Raw genomic sequence first — 18275 nt, 5'->3', positions numbered from 1 at the left:
TACCTCGAATATTTAATCTGGTAGAGACTATAATCGCGTACTCTTCGTAGCGATCCCCATAGACGGCGCAAATATTGGTTTCTTCGTTCGGGACTGGGTCGCCATAAAGCAGGTATAAAAGTACAGAACATGGGTAGGAAAATAATAGTATTATTGCTCGGGACGCATGGGCAAAGAAGTACGTACAAAACCCAATATATCGGCTCAAAGGGTACGTAATAAATACTACACGCCTAAGAATGGACTAGTAGATACTAGTGTAGCTGGTGGGAATCGACCTATGGTGATTGGGTTGAAATAAAGGGTAAGAGACCATTGGACTAGGATGCTTGTATTATTTAAACTAGGATGTCCCAAAGAGAGACAAGGTGCCCCATTTATAGCAAATCACTCCACCGCTGCATCGTCCACGTGTACAGCCCCCCGTCCTCTTTCTCTGGCACTATCCACATACCCCACGCCCACAACCAACACACCACATCACCCCCCACAAAGGTAGAGGCCAGGGTGGGGCGACGTCACCACATTGGGATTCGCCAATGCATGCGACGGGTGCACCGGACACGCAACAACCCCCCCCCCCCCCCCTCCGAGTTATGCCACCACCCAAACACACCTTGCTACCATTACCGAACCGGGCACCTCGTCACCTCGACCACTCCACCAAGAACCCGGGGCGCTAGGCCACGCAGGTGAAATGCCCGGGGGCGCTCCTGCCGTGTCGGACACGCGTCGTCTAGTGCGCCCGCTGGCAGCCCCCTCCGACTGACCAGCCGTCGCTGGCAGTACCACTAACCGTACGTGCTTGGACCAGCCTCCCTTTCATCGACCCATCTCCCTTGAAACTTGACAAAATCAAGCCCAACACCAAGCCCACTAAGTCAGATCTAGCCCATAACTCATATCCCCATCAATTATAATTATAATTACAAATTTAAAATGATAATAAATAAATACATAATTAAAATATAGTTTATGTATATTGGTTGGTCTACAAAAAAAAGTTGAAAAAAATATCTTAAACTATTGCGAAAATAAATTTTTGAGATGGAGTAAGATAGAAGATGTTGAGAAAAAATACTAAGTCCACAAAAAATTTGAGAAGAAATCCAATCATTGAGTTTTCTCTAATTGTAATGCTTACAAGAACGGCAATGCTACCTTTTGACAACCTTTGTCAGTTAAAGTGCATAAATTTTTTTGTTTGTTTAAAAATTATTTTTGTGTTTTCAAAAAAAAAATATCTTTGTTATTTTGTTATTATTATATTATTATTATTATTGATGGTGTAATACCATAAAATTAAAAAAATATAATAATATCATAATATCATAATAGTAAATGTTTAAAAATAAAATATTACTTTTTTTTAAAGAGTGAGCTAGATAAAAAACATAATCAACAAAATCTCTACAATAACAAGGAATCAAATCACCTATGACCTATTACATTTGCCCAACCACACTTTGTTTTGCAAAGGGGTGGCACAACACAAGTACGGAGTACATTGTTTCCATCAATCATCAATCATTCCTAAACAAAACACCCATATTTACATCCACTTGATGACAACATCGTATTTAATCACCGTCAATTATTGTCTGCATGCATTCAGTACGCGTGGACCCATTTTGATCAACCCGGCCAAGTCAAATACAAATACAAATACAATGAAACACTAACTCCAATATCAATAAAATTGATATACCGAGTACCCAAACTCGTATTCCGCTTGATCAGATCCTTCGGTCAAGAATTCATTTCTCTGAAAACCCCTAATTGACTGTGGTTGGTTCTGATTTGAGCATTGATCCACCAAATCACCTATATATTATAAAGAAAGAATATTCAATCACCCATTTGTCATAGTAGAAGCAATCAAACAAAGACTCAACTCTTTTGACCAAACATCTTGTTGAACCCCCCCCCCCCCCCCCCCCACACACACACACACACATATATAAATATGACATCCAAATATCAAGTATCAACTTAGACTTATTTTAATTGAGATTGAGTACATTAATTTGATATCAGAGTCAAACACATGTCGAAGGTAATGGATTTGAATCTTCACATTTCCCGATAAAAAAGACTATGATCTATATGTTGCTCGAAACCCGTCAAAAGTAACACGCATAAATGTGCAGTGTACCATACCTTGAGTTAGAAGTGGCAATTCATTCACGGTTGCATCAACTTCTTGGAGAGAACTCCAACTTTCATAGGCGTATTTTACCAAATTTGCGATATAGGCCTAACCATAACGGGAAAAAAAGAGTTACATTATTAGTTCGTTATTATGTAAATCGACACCCCTGTCATTTTATATCAGGTACAATCATGTATACTATTTGAATTGTATTTGTTTGAACAATATCAGATGTAATTAGACATATCATGTATAGTTGACCGGTAAAACGATATTCATGGTAGAAAATAACTCACTTTGTGCGAGTTGCTTAAGTTTCTAACGGGGCAAACTTCGCCATCAATGACTGCTTTAACAACTTGGCAGATAGGGTTAAGGACAAGAGTGTAATTAGGTCCTTGAGCCAAATACAATTTGTTCCCCATGTCACAAGTGCTGGCATGCTTGTACGTTGCATCCCACATTCTCTCAGACATTCCAGTCCCCAGTATCTGTTAAAAATAAAAAATAAAAAATTAACCATCTTAATTATTATTAATAAATCCCAAATTTAAATTATCCAAATACTTTGTATATATTAGGTAGAGAAAATATATATTGCACACCTTCCTGAGCCTGTTATTGTCAACAGTCGACATCTTCAAGAAATCTTGGACAGTCTTGATGCCCTGTCCAGCAAGTTTCTTATGGAAAATTCCATCTTTTCCAATCTTTTCTAGACGCCACACATCATCGTACAGTGCTGGTGGGTAATGCTTCTTGTACACTGCCAATCGAAAACACAATTCATGTTACGTTAGCAGAAATTAATAAATATACACATTAATTAATTAAGAAATTAATAATGTTGAATCCTTAACCCCAAAGCTCCCAACACCCTTAATTCGACAGAACATTTGACAGGATGTAAATCACAATAATTTAATTGTTCAGCAGATAATGTCAATTTTCAATGCGCACAAAGGATCTGTTCACTTTGATCATAATCTCACATTATCATTGTCAAGTTTCGAATCTTAATCTTTTTTTTTTTTAAATATTACGGAGTACTTACTAGACCAGTGAGCTAAACTCATGCGAGTATTATTTTTCAGAGCAAATGTGCATGTGTGTATTGTAATATATACAGTAACACGATCACGTGCATGCTTTATTACACTAGAAAGTTTTTGTAGTTAGTGCGGTACAACTATAATTAGATGGGGACATGTATTCTGTCTTTTATATCCAACGCCTATCAGCCCATCCAAAATTAAAGAGACACAATTTTTCTTTTTCATTTTTTTTGACTTTAATTCAATGATTATAACAACTAATAATAATTAATAATAATATCAATTTTCAAATAAAACGGGATATAATACATAAAAGGAAAATGATTCTAGATGACATATTCTTAATCAACTAGTTAGTCAAAGCACAAAATGATTTAGAGACACTAAAATTTTGGAATTTCATGGTTCATTGAAAAACAAAAATTTTTAAATATTTTTCATTAAAAAAGATTTAGTATTTTTCTTTAATTATTTTGAAATATATAAATTTTATTAACTTTTTTATTACAAATTTTAACTAATATTAAATTAAATTGATAATAATTGTAATAAAATGTAATTGTATTAATAAATTGCATAAGATTTATAAAAAAAAATTACTGGATTAGATAATAATATTAGTTTTAATCAAGGATAAATAAATTGAAGATTGAGTGCAACTTACATTCTCCGCGGTGATCTTTGACCATGAAAGGCTTAGTCATGGCTTCAGAGATTCTAACACCCTGGTCGCCGGAGACCACCCGGGCGCCGAGACGGAATCTCCGGCACCGAATCCAGCTAGAATTGTCGGTGAACTCGAGATCACCGACGGTGGCAACCCCGTCTCTCATGGTCAGACTCAGCTCGCCGGCGAGCAACGGCCGCTTTCCTTCCCTCTCCTTCACAATATTGCTGCGGAAGTCGTCGGCGCTCCACGACGTCTCGTTCTCACGGGACGGAAAGTCGCCGTCGAGCACCACGATCTCGATTCGGAGCGGATAAGGGAGGGGGGTGGAGACGAAGACGTCGCCCCTCGTGTCCACCAGAAAGATTTTGAGAGGGTTGCCGTCTTCGCCGGCGATCTTGCTGCCGGTGAAGATTGGGAGCGCCGGCTGGGAGTGGAAAACAAGTCTCAGGCTCGATGGCTCCAGAGCTTGGATTCTTAGTGAAGGTGATCTTGTCATGGACCTCGAACAACGTCTTAGCCCATTCTCAACCTCTTCATTCACCTAATCACAAAAACAAATAAACAAATAAATATGATTGAAATATTCTCTTTACTCAAAAGAAAATAAAATATCCAATAATACCCCTCATCGGAGGTTGTGCACCCCATAACCATGGAAGGATAAAAATTGGGATAATCTAGCAAAGATGACTAAGCATATAAACCAGTAATTACAAGGTCGTGGTCCGAATCTCAACCTTCTTGAAATTGGTTAGCCCGTTGTGAACAATTTAGGGTGATTTATTATGTTTTTTTTTTGGTATTTTATCAACTTGAATTACAAGATGGAGTTTACCCATTACACACCTTCAGATAGTGACTGCGTGTTTTTCCCGTCACCCCACAAAAATCATATTACACCTACTCACTATCTATTTCAGGGTACTCATACTATTTTTATTTTTTTTTTGGATGGTGCAAAACCTAGTGTTACTACGGGAGAGTATAGATAAATATAATTTATAAGTAATAACCTACAAATCACACAAGAGTAGTATGTGTACTAATGTTCTTGAAGATATGAAGAGTGTACATACCACTTTTCTTAGCATGGGCTCCAAGGCTGAGGAGATGCTGTCCAAGAATTTCAAGGCGACCACTTCTTGTATCACACTACAAACCAAGTAATCAAGCAAATAAACCATGAGACAAAACTCCTAAAACCAAAACATTCATAATAACTCAATTAAGCAAGAAGCTAGTGGGGGAGCATACGAAGCAAAAGTGGGTCGAGTTTTCATTCGTTTGTTGTTTGGCTGTTGTGAGTTCTGGTCGGAGTCATCAAGAAGCCGTTTAGCTGCCATTTTGTCTCTTCTATTCTTTGGTTTATATTTCTGTAAGCTATGGGAGTATGTAGCTAGGAATGGAGATGATGAGAAAATGGGAAGAATTGAGAGGGTATTTAAAGGCATTGGAGTAGCGTGTCGTCTCTCTCGATCTAACTCCATTTTTACCTCGTAAATTTAATCCTTTAGATTTATTTTAATGTTAAAATGGATTTTAAGGAAGTTTCGTGGAATGATGAAAGAAGTCTCCTGGTAAAAGCGGTAGCCAATAGTGACCTAAGAGATACTGATGTAACGACTTTGACGTCAACTCATTCATAAGTCAACCTTATTATTTTTGTATCCCCCAATGTACATGAAGGCAGTAAATATATAGCCAAGCATATATTTAGGCAAGTTATTAACATAAATGATCCTTACCCTATTTCTTTCTCTTTGGAGTGTTTTTACCAATACAAATTACAATTAGTACGATTATAATCAATGAATACATCAAATATACACAATTACATAGACTATAGTCAATAACATAAAATATAAATAATTAATTATTATAACACGCTTACGGTAATAATTAATAAATATTTTCAATATGATTGTGCATGAATAATATTAGACTAAGAGATAATTGACTACCACAATATTTTTAACTTAATTGATAATTAATTTGAATTTTTAGCTGAAATAAATCAAACCAGTAATTCAATATCAAAATTAAAGCATAAATATTATCGGTTGGTTATATTAGGAAACTAAATTTTACATTTTTCTAAATACTTTGTTAAGCCGGTGTGTAGAGACTCTTAGAGTTGGAGGTTCAACCTTTCAGTGAAAGGATACTAAATGTTAGCTAGATAGAATGGTCCAAATTAAACAGTAATTGTTGAAAATTATACGGAGTAATTAGTTTCAAGGTCCTTTTTGAAAGCCATGTGCCTTTAGGGATTTAGGCATCCTTCCTAGAAGGCTGGAAGCTAGCTAGCTCCTATATACTTCTGAGCTTTTCTATATTTGTCATCTTTAAATAAATAACATTAGGAAGTTAATAGCTTATTTTGGAACGCTACCTAAAGTAGCGTTCTAAAATAAGCTCTTATTTTAAACTACGAACTTATTTTGAGAACTAAACAGTGTTTATAGTTTATTAGTAGCTTAAAATAAGCTATAAGCTTCTAAATAAGCTCTGCCAAACAGAGTATATATAACCAATACATTCTAATATTGCTGCCCGGCTTGTAGTAAATTAAAAAGAATTGTCTTTTTATAACCAATACATTTATGTATTTAATCACGACTTTTATAGAGTTTTAAAAACTTTTAAAATGATAGATTTTAATAAACTTTGATTGACTTTCATAGAGACATCGAACGTGTGTATACACTTAAAAAAATAAAATGACTTCTTCTTTGAACAGTAAAGAGGGAAAAGAGTCTGTTCAAAACTTTTTAAAATTTTATAAGACTCTATACAAGTTTATATAAAAAACATTTATAGACTTTTATCAACTTTTTGTTTTTAAAAGTCTACAAAAGTCATTGAAATTCTAAATTGAATACATCCTTACAAACTTTCAATGATTTTGATTCATATCATTTACAATTTTCTTACAAAACATTTATAATATATCATAAAATTCTTCTCATTATATAGTTCTTCACCCACATCAATATTATCAATATTATTATTTTTATCCATAGTATGCTGAGACTTATATGCTAATTACTTATATATATTATTAATAAACATCAATAACAAAAAAAAAATATTTCATTAAAAATTCATAACAATATTGAACAATAAAATTTATAATAAAAAACTTGATCAAATAAAATATTCAAAAATATAATTACAAGTTGCATAAAATAAAAATCTAATATTAATAATATATATATAATTATACTTGATATATTGCTAGGCATCACAAGAACTATTATTTGCAATAGCAATTTGAGACTGCAACCAAACCGAAACAACACTATAGCAACCAAACCGAAATATTCCAATTACAATTTAGAATCGAAACCCAATATTTAGAGTTTATTAAAATTGCGAATCGGAATGGCCGGTTCATGTTCCAAACTGAAAAAAATAAAATACATTTATTGATGAATTTAGACTATTTTAAAATAAAAAATAAAATTTTAAAATAAAGACGGTTCAAAATCGCGTTTCACGGTTCAGGATCCAGTTTTTTCGATTCATAATTTTAATAAACTGAAATCCAAATATTGGATTCTGAATCTGAATCATAACCGGAAACTTTTAATTCGATTGCTATAGTGTCTAGTTCAGTTCAAACCAAATCGTGGTCATCCCTACATATACGCAATAATTTGTTGGAGAAAAAAAATAAATAGAATGTTTACTTTAAGGGTAGAAATGTCAATTTAATATATCAGGGGAGAAAACCGTCACTTTTAAAATAATTGAGGGGACTAATGTGCTTACTTGAATAATTCAAAAATAAAAAGTACTATATGTATATAACTCAGAAAAAAAATGTCATTTTTTCATAATTCAATATCAAAATTAACGCAAAATAAAGCATAAATTTTATGGGTTTGTTATATTAGGATATTGAATTTTAGAAAGGTCCAAATTAAACAGTAATTGTTGAAAATTTTACGGAGTAATTAGTTTCAACTTTCAAGGTCCTTTTTGAAAGTCATGTGCCTTTAGGGATTTAGGCATCCTTCCTAGAATTTCCCCAAAAAAAAAAAAAAAAAAAAAAAAAAAACATCCTTCCTAGAAGGCTAGAAGCAGGAAGCTAGCTAGCTCGTATACTTTTGAGATTTTCTATATTTGTCATTTTATTGTATTAGCTAGTGTAAATAACTAAATATACTACTCCACTTGGTACATAGACTATTTGGCTTTTACTAGCTCTCATGCATCCTAGGTCACTGAGTTACTATGATTTATCCCTCTACCATCATATCGATCCGTAGTGTGAGGGCTCATAAGGTGAGAGATTTTACCTTTTTATGGTAAAAATGAATGTTGACAAAGGTATGGAGGGTATTTGAAACTCTTTGTCAGGCCAGCATGAATTATTTCTCTCATAGCTTGTGCTTTAATGGGTTGTTTGGTTGGATGTAGTTGCAATTCAATTACAACATAATTCTTTTGCCACTCGAATTACACTATTTAGTTGGAGGTAATTGCAATTTCTTCATTTTGTTGAATTGCAATTTTTACTCTCCTCCCATTGGCAATTCAATGGGAAAAGGAAAGGGAAAAAAGAAGAAAAAGACTTTTTTACCCTTAATTATTATTAGTATTATTATTACACAATGATATTTTTGTCTTTATACCACTACTTCCTTTCTCATTTTCAATAATTTCATTCATCCCTATTTAACAATGTAATTTGAATTCTTATTTTATTCTCAAATTTTTATTTTTCCACCGAATTACAATTCATTTCCCCCTTAATTACTTCCTTCCAACCAAACACCCAGTAAATAAATTCTCTTCCAACCCTTTTAATTTGATAAAAAAACTTTTGAGTGTGTTAAATAATGTCTTTATTATTTTTTTAGTGCAAATCTTCCGTTTTTATATATATCAAAATGGTTGAATGTAGAGTCATTGTCACACATGTTTGGCAAGACTGCTTAATGAATTGTGCAACATAACAACAAATGTGTATACACAAAGATAGAATAATTGAAGGAAAGAAGAAATCAACTGTGGACTAGGCCACTAATTTAAAAGACACACATAGACACACACATCCACACAAAACAACCACATGCATATTAAATTGGCATATCATAATGTTGCTGTCATATTTAGGCTTTAGGGTATGGGACCCTTTTGAGTAGCTAGCTTAGTAAAATCATATGATGTTTCGGTACTAAATATATTCATCCATAGATCACCTTTGGTGTCTAAAGATTCCAACAGGGACCGCGTATGACGTGTACATTACTCGTTATTTTTTTTTTTTTGAATGTTACTAGCTTTATTAGCTTGTAGTATTTGTTCCTATACTTTCTCAACTTACTGAAACACAAAGATCTAATAACACCTCCACTGAGGCTCGAACTTACAACCTTTCAAAAGAAAGTCCAACCCGAATACCATTAGACCACATAGTCCTGGTTACATTACTTGTTAATAATTACCGTATTACTTATCGCTTCTATCCACCAATTTCTCCCTTCCCTTTCTCTCATGCAGGTAGTAATTTTTCACAAAAATTCAAAATAAAAAATTCTTCAAAAATATATTCAGTAAAACAATTAATTTAAGGCGTGTGATACTTACATTTTATTTAAAATCGATTCTATTATTCTTCTTCTGGTTGAATCGCCAACCCCAAGAGTTCCTCACACCCTGATTCGACAGGGCATTTGAAAGAATATAAATCACAGTGACTCAATGGTTCAGCAGATATGATCAAATGTCGATGTGCACATGATATTACAATAGTATATTAGAGCACTACTTTCAATGAATTTGAACAAATTAAATAGAACGTAACACTAAGGAAATTTCAAAGAGTTGGCAGAGAGATATTGAGAGTTTTTTTTTTTTTTTTTTTTTTTTTTTTCATAGAGAGCAAAAGAGAATTTTTATGGAGAAAATATCATTTTTAGTCCCTTGACTATAATATATGTATCAAGTTTAGTCCTTGAATATTAAAATTTTCAAATTAGGTGCATGACTATTCAATTTGTATCACATTTGGTCCTTGACTATTAACATTTTCAAATTAGGTGCATGACTATAAGTATTCAATTTGAATCACATTTGGTCTTGCCGTTAAATTTTTCGACCAAGTCACCGATGACCTGCTAATTTATTTAATTTTTATTTTAAAAATTATTTTAACAAATTTTAAGTTTAAAACCTTAAAAATAAATAAAATTAAAAAAAGGCAGCCAACTGACACCCTCCTCCTTTGTCTCCGCCATAGACGAAGGAAGAGGGGAGTGGGGTGGCCTGCGTTCTCTTTCCCTCCTTACTCCTTTGTCTTCGGGAGTTGAAGTAGGAAGGGAGCCCCACCCCTCTCTTCCTTCGTCTCCACCAGAGACGAAGGAGGAAAGGGGGAAAGAGAACGCCGGCCACCCCCCTCCTCCTTCGTCTCCGGCGGAGACGAAGGAGGATGGTAGGGTGGTCGGCGTTTTTGTTTTATTTTTATTTTTAAGTTTTTGTAATTTAAAAATTATTAAAATAATTTTTAAAATAAAAAATTAAATAAATTATCCGGTCACCAGTGATTTGGTCAGAAAATTTGACGGTAGGACTAAATATGATACAAATTGAATAGTCATGCACCTAATTTGAAAATATTAGTAGTCAAGAACTAAATGTGATACAAATAAAATAGTCATGCACTTAATTTGAAAATTTTAATAATTAAGGACTAAAATTGATACATATATTATAATCGAGGGAGTAAAAGTGATATTTTTTCAATTTTATGACAGAAAGGAAAAGTGTAGAAATTTTTCAAAGAGAGCTTTTTTGCTTGTAGAGAGCAAAAGAGTAGGAACTTTTCAGAGAATTGGCAGGGCAAAAGAGAGAAAGTTTACAGAAGTACCCCAGTAGATCTTGTGTTGCTTTCAGAGCCTAGAGATTATGTTACTTACAAAATTCAAATCCATTTAAAAAGTTTTATTTTTTTGGAATAAGGATCAAATAGGCCATCGAACTACACACGAAAATGCAATTAGGCCATTGAACTCAAAAAAAGTGTAATTAGGTCCCTGAACAACACAAAATGTTGCAATTAAGCCAAAAATGACTTGTTTACCTGATGAGGAAGTTACAATATTAAAATAATACTTTTTAATTTTATTTTAATAATTTAAAATAACAAATCTAAATTAAAAAAAAAAAAAAAAAAAAAAAAAAAAAAAAAAACGCTGCCGGAGACGAAGAGGCTCGTCTCCGGCATGGAGACGAAGAACCTTCTTCGTTTCCGGCGGCAAACCTGTTTTTTTTTTTTTTTTTTTTTTTTTTTTTTTTTTAAATTTAAATTATTATAATAAAATAAAAAAATTATTATTTTAAATGATAACCTCCACATCAGCAAGTTAACAAGTAAACAAGTCATTTTTGGTCGAACTGCAATATTTTGCGTTGTTCAGTGGCCTAATTGCATTTTCTTGTGTAGTTCGATGGCCTATTTGACCCTTATTCCTATTTTTTTTGAATAATAAAGACTATCATTAACATAAATCAGAACTTAACACATTTAAAAAGTTGAATTGTATATATACTAGTATAAACTCATTACTCATATACATGTTTTTAACATGGGCAAAGGCTGCTTAAAAGCTTTCTAACTCCATTTTTTTCTAATTTAGTGGATACACTTTGATAATCAATTTTTTCATTCACTAATTAGTAAATTTGAATGTATAATATATCAAAATAAATATCTCATTTAAAAAAACTCAAATCCACTTTGACATGACTCAAATTAGAAATAAGTCCCACTCAAAAAAATTACCTCAAAATAACCACTTAATTGCACATGTACACTATTGCAATGTCTGAGTTTAAAATTCACCTCATTTGAAATAATATAATCACACACAAATTTTTGTGTAAAATCTCTATATTTTGAACTTTATTTTTTAAAATTATATATATATATATATATATATATATATATATATATATATATATATATATATATATATATATATATGTGTGTGTGTGTGTGTGTGTGTGTGTGTGTGTGTGTGTGTGTGTGTGTGTGTGTGTGTGTGTGTGATTGGACAAAATAGGGTTGCATGTGCTTTAGTACGTCCAAATTAATGCCATGGTATGCTAAAGAATCCAAGGAGAAAAGAACACGGAAAGAAGCAATATAGTTTATGTGAAACATCAATTCAGGTTCCTATGCTATTGCTTTGTACGTAGTTTGGGTATATATATAATGTTTGAATTCTCCAAGAAATTATTCATTAAAAAAAAATTATATATATTTAGGTGATACCAGTTTTGCCACACTATTTCTAAGCTCACAGAACTCGGTTCCTAAAGTCACAGGAGAAGTAAATCGTGGAATCGCACAATCAGCTCACTTGTCAGATCTTTTAGTTTTCATGTGCGTACAAGAGATCCAATCCACATCTTCTATCATCCTAGGTCTTTTCCCACACATTGTCGTCTTTAGTCGTGAAGTCAGGCAATGAACCATTACGTTAAGCCCAAATATTTAATTTGTTACCATTACTGGTACACAGACAATAATTCTTGTTGAAATTTCTATGTTATTTAAAGGTTTAATTTTCTTTGCTATCTTTCGTGGAAGGTAGAAAGCTACTGAATTTCGACGAAGTACCCTGGCCGTATAGTTGAAGCTAGCTAGTGACTAGTGAGTGTTATATGAATTAATAGCGCATACACTGAACCCTCAATATAATTACATAACTAAATTACCATTCTCAAAAACAATAATAAACATTTAATTAAAAAGCATACCAACTCAACTCGTTAGTCGAGATTTAAAAATAAACAAAAGCTTTGTTTGGCAATTAGAGGTTTGCAGTTAATAAATTGTTTTAAAAAAAAAAAACTTGAGTTAATATGTTATTTGCATTTTTTTGTGAGGTGTTGAAAAATTGTCAGTCAAAGAAAAAGTTATTTTATCTTTGTTCCTCTTCCCACTACTCCTCCAAACATGCCTGAAAATCTTTTTCTATTGCAACCAATCATACTACAAGTGTTTTAGAACTAATTCACATAGATTTAGCAGACTTTTAAAGCACACATAAAGTAGAAGTACGTGCAAATCGTTATTACATTACTTTCATCGATGACTTTCTCGTTGTTAAAAAAATATAATCTTTTGAGAACAAAAGAAGAAGCTAAACAAAACTTTTTTTATTTTTAAAACATAAGTGGAAAATCAATTAAAAAAAAAAAAGATTAAAAGACTTCATGCTTATAGGGGGTGAATATGAAGCAATTATCTCAAAAACTTTGTGAAAAAAATATGGTATTATACATGAAGTCATTGTACCCTATACTCCCCAACAAAATGACATAGCTAAGAGGGAAAATAGGAACACTTAAAGAAATGATTAGCACCATGCTAAATCAGTTTTGGTGCTCTAAACACTTTGTGGGGGAAGCTGCCTTAATAGTGAATCATACCTTAATAGGATACCTTATAATGGCTTTGAGAAAACCCTATGAGTTATGAAAAAGGCATTCTCAACTTAAAATATTTCAAAGTGTTGGAGTGTTTGGCAAAGGTAGGTCACCCGTCCTTCAAAACACCCAACCTAGGATCTAAAACCTTATATGCTATATTTGTTAGGTACGCAAAAAAATAAAATAAAATAGTGGGGCCTATACATTTATGTGTTTCGAAAATCATTCAATGTGTGAATCTAGAGATGTTGAGTTCTTTGAATACATATTTCCTTTGAAAAATGTTCACAATATACTTGTCGATAGTCTACTCAGAAATGAACATGCGTCATTTCCCACATCGTACCTTGAGAATGGTGATGAATAACCAAGGAGAAGCAAAAGGCGTAGAACTGAAAAAAGTTTTGGCTATGATTTTATAACCTTTGTAATTGAGTTGAAAGATATAAATGAAATTTGTGATCATTTTGTGTGTCAACTTGTTTTGGAAGAAGAATAAAAAAAAACCTTTGAAGATGTTATGCGCTCAGTTGATTGTACCTTATGGAAAGAAGTTAATAAAAGCAGTGTTGCAAAAATCGCGCCTAGGCGCTAGGCGCCGCCTGACCGTGGCGAGGAAGGCTAGAATCGGCTCCTTCGCGGCCGACTGAACCGTCATTTTTTTTTATGGTTATTAAAAACCCAAAATACCCCATTTTAAGCATCAAATAACCAAAATACCCCATTTTACAATATTAGTGTTGACTTGTTGAAGTTTCTACTAGTTGCACAGTGTAGAAACTTTGGCAAGGCATACCTTTTGAAAAACAAATATGCTTCTTTTGCTCTTAATTTTAATTTTTTATGTACTTAGAAGGTTTCAACAATATTTTGAACAATTTTACAACCACTCATGTAAATAGTTTGTAAGAAAAAACTAGGAAAATCTTATGTTTTATTAGTGAATTTTTAAAATTTTTAGTTTAATTTTTTTAAATGAAATAAATAAAGATGCGCCTAAAGTATTTTGCAACATTGAATAAAAGTGAATTAGACTCGATTAAGTCAAATCACACTTGGGAGTTGGTAAGCCTACCTAAAGGGTGTAAAACAATGGGTTGCAAATGGATTTTCAAAAGAAAAATTATGACCAGATGAATCAATTGAAAGATTCAAATCAAGACTTGTAGCTAAAGGCTATAAACAGAGTTTTGGTGAAGATTATTTTATACTTATTCATCAGTAACAAAAATTGCAACAATCCATACATTGTTTGCCTTATCCTCATTAAACGAGTTGACATTCTATCAAATGGACGTCAAAACAACATTTTCCTGAATTGTTATTTGGAAGAAATCTACATGGAACAACCTCTTAGATGCATTGATCCTGGACAAGAAGGAAAGGTATGTAGACTAAAAAAATATCTTTGTATGGCTTAAAACAAGGACCTAACCAGTGGTATGAAAAGTTTCATACAACCTTACTAGACCTATGTTATTCTGTTAACGGTCAGATGCTTGCTTATACTCTAAAGATATTGAGTCTTATGTTGTAACTAGTATTTTTTTTTATGTGCGATGCGCAAAAAATAGGTGCCCAATATTAATACACTATATTAAAATTTTAAATTTATTTAGCTTTTAGATATTTAAATTATTCTAAATAATAATAATAATAATAATAATAATAATAATAATAATAATAATAATAATAATAATAATAATAATAATAATAATAATAATAATAATAATAATGTAAATCATTTTTATAAATTTGATATTTATATTTTATGTAATAATTAACATATAACTCAAATATATAATGTTTATATATTATTATTAATGAAAAAGTTAAGAAAATATATGGTGGATGCATGTGCATGGTAACAATAGTGGAAAAGATAACGGAAGTTATAACGGTAGGGGTATATTTGTCCAAAATATTTTAATGTATAACCTTTATAGCATAATGTACAAAAAAAAAAAAACTTAACGGAAAAACTAGGGATGGCAATGTGCCCCGTCCCCGACGGGGATCCCCAATCCCCGCCTCGACGGGGACGGGGATAAAGAAAATTTTCGGGGACCGCCCCGCCCCGTCCCCGATTAATTTTTATAATTAAATAGATAAATAAATAAAGAAAGATATATATATATATATATATATATATATATATATATATATATATATATATATATATATATATATATATATAAAAACTTAGGTTTTATTTTTAAAATTTAAAATTTTAACTAAGAGTTGACGGGGATGGGGAATCCCCGTCCCCGCCTAATTCCCCGTGGGGACGGGGATGGGGAATATTTTCAATTTCCCACCGGGGATGGGGACGGGGTTGGGGATTCGGGGACGGGGACGGAGAGTATACTCCCCGCCCCCGCCCCGTTGCCATCCCTAGAAAAAACGGACATAAATCATGGTTATAACTTTCACTCACACTTATTATGTTTTTAGATTGTATATCTCTCTGTAGTGACATGTTGATTTTTAGTTCAAGTAATGATGCAATAAATGAGACTAAATGACCGTTGTGTGCTAAATTTGACATGCATGAAGGACTTGGGTTAAGTCAATGTTATACTTGGGATAAAAGTTACCAAAACTGGCAATGGTTACCTTTTATCACAAAGTCACTATACGAAGAAACTATTAAGAAAATTCGATAGTTTTGATGTAACCCTGACTAAAACCCCATATGATCCATCCTAGTATAAAACTGCCAAAAAATCTAGAGACAGGTGTGCCTCAAGAAGAATATGTAAAAATAATTGGGAGTCTAATGTTCGTAATGAACTATACTAGACTTGATATTGCTTTTGCAGTGAACAAACTTAGTCGCTATACTTACAACCCAAGTGGTACTCATTGGAATGCACTAAGACTAGTGTTACGATACCTCGGAGGAACCATGGATTGGCGTTTTAACTATGCGGGATTCTCCACAGTCTTGGAATGGTACTATGATACAACTGGGTCAATGACAATGATGATGTCAACTTCACTAGTGGATATATGTTCACTATGTGCGAAGTAGCCATATCGTAGAAATTAACCAAACAGTCGTGCATAGCTAGATCGACTATGGAGACATATTTCATAGCCATTGATCTAGCAAGTCAAGAATCTGAGTGGCTAATAAACCTATTGGCAAATGTGCCAATGTGGGGGTGTCCAGCACCTTCTGTGCCTATACATTGTGATTCACAAACTGTCATTTGTATTGCAAAGAATAGTGTCTATAATGGAAAGAGAAGACACACAAGATTCAGAAATCAATCTGTACGATAGTTTATTGTGACTAGGGTAATCACAATAGAATATGTGAAATCCGGGAGGAATATTGCAGATCCACTCACAAAATGTCTAAACTGAAATGTCATCCTTGAAACGTTAAGAGAGATGTTTTTAAAACCTGTGAGGTGAGAAATTCATGATGGATACCACTCCCGTGGTCAAACGAAATTATGGAAAGACTTACACAAATTTGTGAAAAAAAAAATGGCCTTATTAATGACTTTGTAGCCTTCAAAGGTTGGTCTATATTGAGATAGACTTGACAGAGTTGAGTATTAAGGGATTCACGAAAAGTGAAAGAGTTTGGCTTTCGCAAAACCTGCATTTATTAGAGTAGATATGTGCATCTGAGTTCAAATTAAATTTATCTAACCGATGAGTTCAACAGAGATCTCACTCTCGGGAAGAAAAATACTCAATGTTACTAGTGTCAGTTCAAAATCTCAAAACACTAACATTAAGATCAACTCTTGCGCATCGCTCAGGCGTGGTCTATTCCAGCTTCTCTTCGAATGTGTTGGAGATTGTTCGAAAATCATTCAAAAAAAAAAGCTACTTTATCTTTATTCCTTGCCCCACATTGCTTTCAAAATGTTTCTTTTCCCACTTTATAAAAGATAGGACTTTCAAGGATACTTGAAGTCTTATGGAGGAAAAATAAAGGGGAATCACTCGCTTGTGTTGTGGTAACATTAAGGTCATTAGCTTAATGTTTAACCCTATTTTTCCTGGATCTCTATTTCTTGTTCATAATACTTTTACAAAGTCGCGGATACATGTCCACGTTCAAACCTCTTCCTCGCATCTTTTGTTTATTTTTGTGGATGGAATGGAGAAGGTTATTAAATTTCAACAATATATAAACAACCTTCCCCCCTTGTAAACAAAAACACGAAATACAGCTTTCGCATTTATACACTTTCTTCTTCTTCCATCTTCGTCTGAGCTTTTGAGACAAGTTTTACATACATTTAATAGGTGCAAGTTCAACATAGTTTATTTGTGTTACCCGTCGGAAGTGTACTGGCAATCATAGACTGCACTGCTTCTCCGAAAATTGCTTCTAAGGTAGTGTTTAATAAACACGACATAGAAATTCTTTGATTTGTTTTCTTGCGTTCTGAGTCGCCAACATTTAAACGTACTTTAATTACTAATATATTGTTCCATTTTCTTCTTCTCCCAAAAAGGTTGAATCCCCAACCCCAGGGCCCCCACACTCCGGCCAGATCCGACAAAATATATGGGAGGTGGTAAATCACAGTAACACAATGGCTCAGCAGATAGAACCAAATGTTGGTGCACGCAAATCCCCACTTTGGGTATAATATCCACACTACCGTTGCCGAGTTTTGAACCTTAATTTTTTCTTTCAAATATTGTCTACTTGGTAGGGAATATCCCGACCGACATAGCTTCACCACGACCGAGATGCCTTTGTCCTTTTGTCTATGTCTTTGCAGGTAACAGGTCGGGCTCCTTGAGGAGAACCCGGTCGGGGACCGACCGGGAGTTGCCCGAGCGTTGCTATGAACCCCGAGCGGTGGTCCTTAGGCGAGAGAGCTGGCTAAAGACACGTGGCGGCTTTCTACGACGACAGGCAGGGCACCCGGGAGGAGGACACGTGGAGGCTACGTGGAGAGCATGCCGAACGGCC

General features: G+C 33.5%; 1 protein-coding gene across 1 annotated transcript; it reads right to left on the bottom strand.

Moving 5' to 3' along the window:
* Positions 1-1344: 1344 nt before the first annotated feature.
* On the bottom strand, positions 1345-5375 carry LOC109164429 (protein SAR DEFICIENT 1). The gene is made up of 7 exons (XM_019312966.1): positions 5132-5375; positions 4954-5029; positions 3872-4418; positions 2758-2918; positions 2449-2643; positions 2161-2257; positions 1345-1824 (listed from the first exon to the last, which is right to left on the bottom strand). The coding sequence occupies exons 1-7, from the start codon at positions 5362-5364 to the stop codon at positions 1691-1693; spliced, it is 1443 nt and encodes a 480-aa protein (XP_019168511.1). The 5' UTR covers positions 5365-5375; the 3' UTR covers positions 1345-1690.
* Positions 5376-18275: the final 12900 nt, after the last annotated feature.

The sequence above is a fragment of the Ipomoea nil genome, unplaced genomic scaffold (assembly GCF_001879475.1).
Source record: "Ipomoea nil cultivar Tokyo-kokei standard unplaced genomic scaffold, Asagao_1.1 scaffold3065, whole genome shotgun sequence".
NCBI classification, from domain to species: Eukaryota; Viridiplantae; Streptophyta; class Magnoliopsida; order Solanales; family Convolvulaceae; genus Ipomoea; species Ipomoea nil.
Note: the sequence above shows the minus strand (reverse complement) of the source record. Positions and strands in the feature narration are given on the sequence as shown.